At 50.9% G+C, this 3,596-nt stretch overlaps 1 protein-coding gene across 1 annotated transcript in view; it reads left to right on the plus strand.

The window, feature by feature from the left end:
• The first annotated feature begins 624 nt into the window (after positions 1–624).
• Positions 625–3,596, plus strand: part of ZNF709 (zinc finger protein 709) — a 39,778-nt gene continuing 36,806 nt past the window's right edge. Inside the window, 1 exon segment of the mRNA XM_011994063.1 lies at positions 625–778. Within this exon segment, the coding sequence (XP_011849453.1) occupies positions 674–778 (105 nt within the window). The 5' untranslated portion in view covers positions 625–673.

The raw sequence follows: 3,596 nt of genomic DNA on the forward strand, positions 1-3,596 counted from the left end.
AACATAGTGAGACCCCCCGCAACCGCCATCCCTACCAGAGAAAAAAAAAAAGGAACTCTTTCTCTCAGACTAAGGCTGTGGGGTCCAAACTTCCCACTAGAGCAAAGTGTGGCGGGGGAGGGAAGGGATGGGTGATGCCCTAAACCCTGTCAGTTGTCAAAGATTAAAACGTAGTCAGACTCTTTGTTAGGTACGATGAGGTCACTCTAAGTGTCTGTATTTGTAAACAAGAGTTAGAAACCCATGAATGACCTCGCAGCCTTATGCTAAGTCTGGGAGCATCTGACCCTCCCGCTCCAGTCTGGCATGGCCGGGGCGCCCTTTTTGCTGTGGACAAAGAGCCTCTCTTTATCTGGAAACTGAGCCTGGAATTTCCTGCGCTGTGCACGCTTGTGTCTCCGCGCTCAGAAGGAGCTGCAGGCAGACACCAGCGCCCGACTCCGGGTACGTTAACAAATTCTGCTTAGATGCAAATATCCGTGGCAGGGGAACAGATTCCTGACCCCAGACGAATGCAGGTTGCTTAGAGACGCGACTTCCCGACCAGCTGTCACTCAGGCAAGAAAGGCAGGTCCAAGAGTGCAACGTCCAATCAGGGGCGCCGCCGGGAAGGCGGGCGGAGGGGACGCTGCGCAAACGGCGAGGACGTCTCTACGAGCCGCTGCGCTCCGCTATGGGGTCTCCTCACCCCAAAAGGGCCTCTCGGGTGGTGGTGGGAGCTGTGCTGGCCGCGGGAGAAGTAGACAGGACACCAGGACATCCCAGAGTCTGGGAAATGGTGAGTGTGCGGGGCTGAGCGTCTTGAGATGGGGGAGAGGGGCGGGTTGGAACCGGCCGGATCTGGCTGTGGTGGGACCCAGGCCTCCCCGCCGTTGTCTCCCCGGTCTGTGGACCCGAGTCCCCCTGGCGCAGCTCGGCCCTCGGTCTCTTTGGCCGCAGGGTGGGGCTGGGCCAGTAGCCGGGACCCCGTGCGTCCTGTCCAGTCCCTGCGCGGCGACTGCGGCCCCAGCCCTGGAGCCCTCTCTGGGCAGCTCCGAGCCCGCAGTCCCGCGTCTCCCCGGATTGTGCGGGGGCACGGGAGGGTCATGGGGGGAATCCTGCCTGGGTCGTGGGGTTCGTGCGTTTGAGGAGCAGTGTTATGTAGGGTCCTCAGGCCCTCTTTTCTTCCCAAGGGAGGACTCGTTTCTCAAGGTTTCCAAGTGTATGGGAAGCCAGATCTCAAATCCACAACCCTGTCTTCCAGCCTGGTTCTTCCCAGAGCTGGGAATAAATCCCTAAATTTCTAGATCCCTTTCAAATGCCGATGTCTTCTCACCAGTTCACAACGTCGTTATTAACTGTCTTCTGTGGGGCATTTCAACCAGACACAGTATTTTAATTATCCTTTTTGTACAGAGGAATGGATGGTTCTTTTTAAAAGATTTAATGTATGCTTTGGGTATTTACATGAGAGGAAAACAGGGGAGAAGGACCTGAAGCTACCTCGTGTAAAATGCTTGTGCCTCTCTTGCCAGTATCTGTCCTGGGGCCTGACATCCTATGGGAACTCCTTTGGGTTGAGTCTCCTTTTTGGAAACTTTTCTGGGCGATCTGTCCTTTCCAGCGCACCACTTCCCCTCCCTGGGCTTTTCACCTTGAAAAGATTTACTCACTTCATTGATTCTCAAAAAATGTAAAATATATGTAATTAGGAGACCTATAGCCTAGCCAACATGGCGAAACCCTGTCTCTACTAAAAATACAAAAAATTAGCCGGGCATGGTCGTGGACGTCTGTAATCCTGGCTACTCAGGAGGCTGAGGCAGGAGAATCGCTTGAACCCAGGAGGCAAAAGTTGCAGTTGAACTGAGATTGCGCCACTGCACTACAGTCTGGGCGACAGAGTGAGACTCTGTCTCAAAAAAATAAATAAAAAAAAAAGTAAGATAAACATTTAGAGTGGATGTAAAATATTTCCAAAGAGGAAGGAAAGAGATAGATTTCAGAAAATAGTAAAATACCAAGCCGGGAGCAGTGGCTTACGCCTGTAATCCTAGCACTTTGGGAGACTGAGTCAGGATCACTTGAGCTCAGGAGTTCAAGACCAGCCTAGATGACATAGAGAGACCTCATCTCTAGTAGGAAAAAAAAAAAAATAAAAAAATAGCTGTGCGTAATGACCTGCACTTGTAGCCCCAGCTACTTGAGAGGCTGAGGCAGGAGGTTTGCTTGAGTCGGGGGGGGGGTTGAGGCTGCCTTGAGCCTTGATTGTGCCACTGCACTCCAGGCTGAGCAAGGTCTCACACCTTGTCTCAAAAACAACAAATAATAATAATAATAATAAAATATCCCAGTATCATTGCATTTATTAAAAATTTTTGTTTCTCTTTTTTTCTTCTGAGCATGTGTAGTAAGTTCCTCAGGTCTGTTCTTTCCTTTTGGGTGATTTCACATGGAATTCCATTCTGGGCTCATGTCATCCACCTGCCTCAGCCTCCCCTTTGATTTCTTCAAACACTGGGTTTGTCTCATTTAAATATCAGTAGTGGTGCAGGTCACTTGACTGGAGAGCAAAGAGGACTGGAAGACTGAGGTCAGTGACTCCAAGCTCTAAGGCCAACCCTTGGGTCTGCCAAGGGATGTAACTGAAGGCCCAGTTGTTTCTTCTTAGGGAGCCTCCCCTGCAGGTGTCCTACCTGCTTATACCTACTGTGGAAGGAGCCCTTTGTTTTTGTTTTTGTTTTTTGAGATGGAGTCTCGCTCTGTCGCCAGGCTGGAGTGCAGTGGCGCAATTTCAGGTCACTGCAACCTCTGCCTCCTGGGTTCAAGAGATTTTCCTGCCTCAGCCTCCCAAGTAACTGGGACTACAGGCGCCCGCCACAACACCCGGCTAATTTTTTTTTTTTTTTGTATTTTTAGTAGAGATGGGATTTCACTACGTTGGCCAGGATGGTCTCGATTTCTTGACTTGGTGATCCACACGCCTTGGCCTCCTAAAGTGCTGGGATTACAGGTGTGAGCCACCATGCCTGGCCTAAAGGAGCCCTTTATACTGAGAGAAGCTGCTGAGCACTGGAAAACTGGGGGTCTGAATGCACGTTAGGGGATTGGCTGAATCGAGTGATGCCCTTCCTGAGGGCATACTTGTGGTTTCCTTGGGCCTATTTTTAGACATTAGGTTTGAGTTTTGCATCTGTTGTGTAGGTGCACTCAGTGTAATTTTTCTATAGTGAGAGTCTGTAAAGGCCAGGAGATCTGTCTCCTGGACACAGGATGAATGAATTGGGGAGTCATTTGGGTCAGAACCTTAATCTCAGTCCAGTCGAGAGTTTCCTCACGACAACTGAAGGGGCGATTTCACTGTCACCTGGGGTGAGGGAGTGTGTGGAGCTCCCAGAGTTCATTCCTTTGGCTCCTCAGGTGCCCCTGCCCTCTGTCACCAAGGACTGTCTCACACTAAGGGTTGTTGCCCAACAGCAAGAATGTGGGCCCCAAGCTTGTGTATGTGTTTAACTTTCTGAGTGTGGGTTTTCCTTCTGAATTGTGGGGAAGCAGGCTGCTAGTCTGAGCTGACTCGAGAGAGAGAGGGAGAAGGAGCGAGAGAGAGAGAGAGAGAG

This window comes from Mandrillus leucophaeus, unplaced genomic scaffold (genome assembly GCF_000951045.1).
Source record: "Mandrillus leucophaeus isolate KB7577 unplaced genomic scaffold, Mleu.le_1.0 Scaffold440, whole genome shotgun sequence".
Taxonomy (NCBI): Eukaryota; Metazoa; Chordata; class Mammalia; order Primates; family Cercopithecidae; genus Mandrillus; species Mandrillus leucophaeus.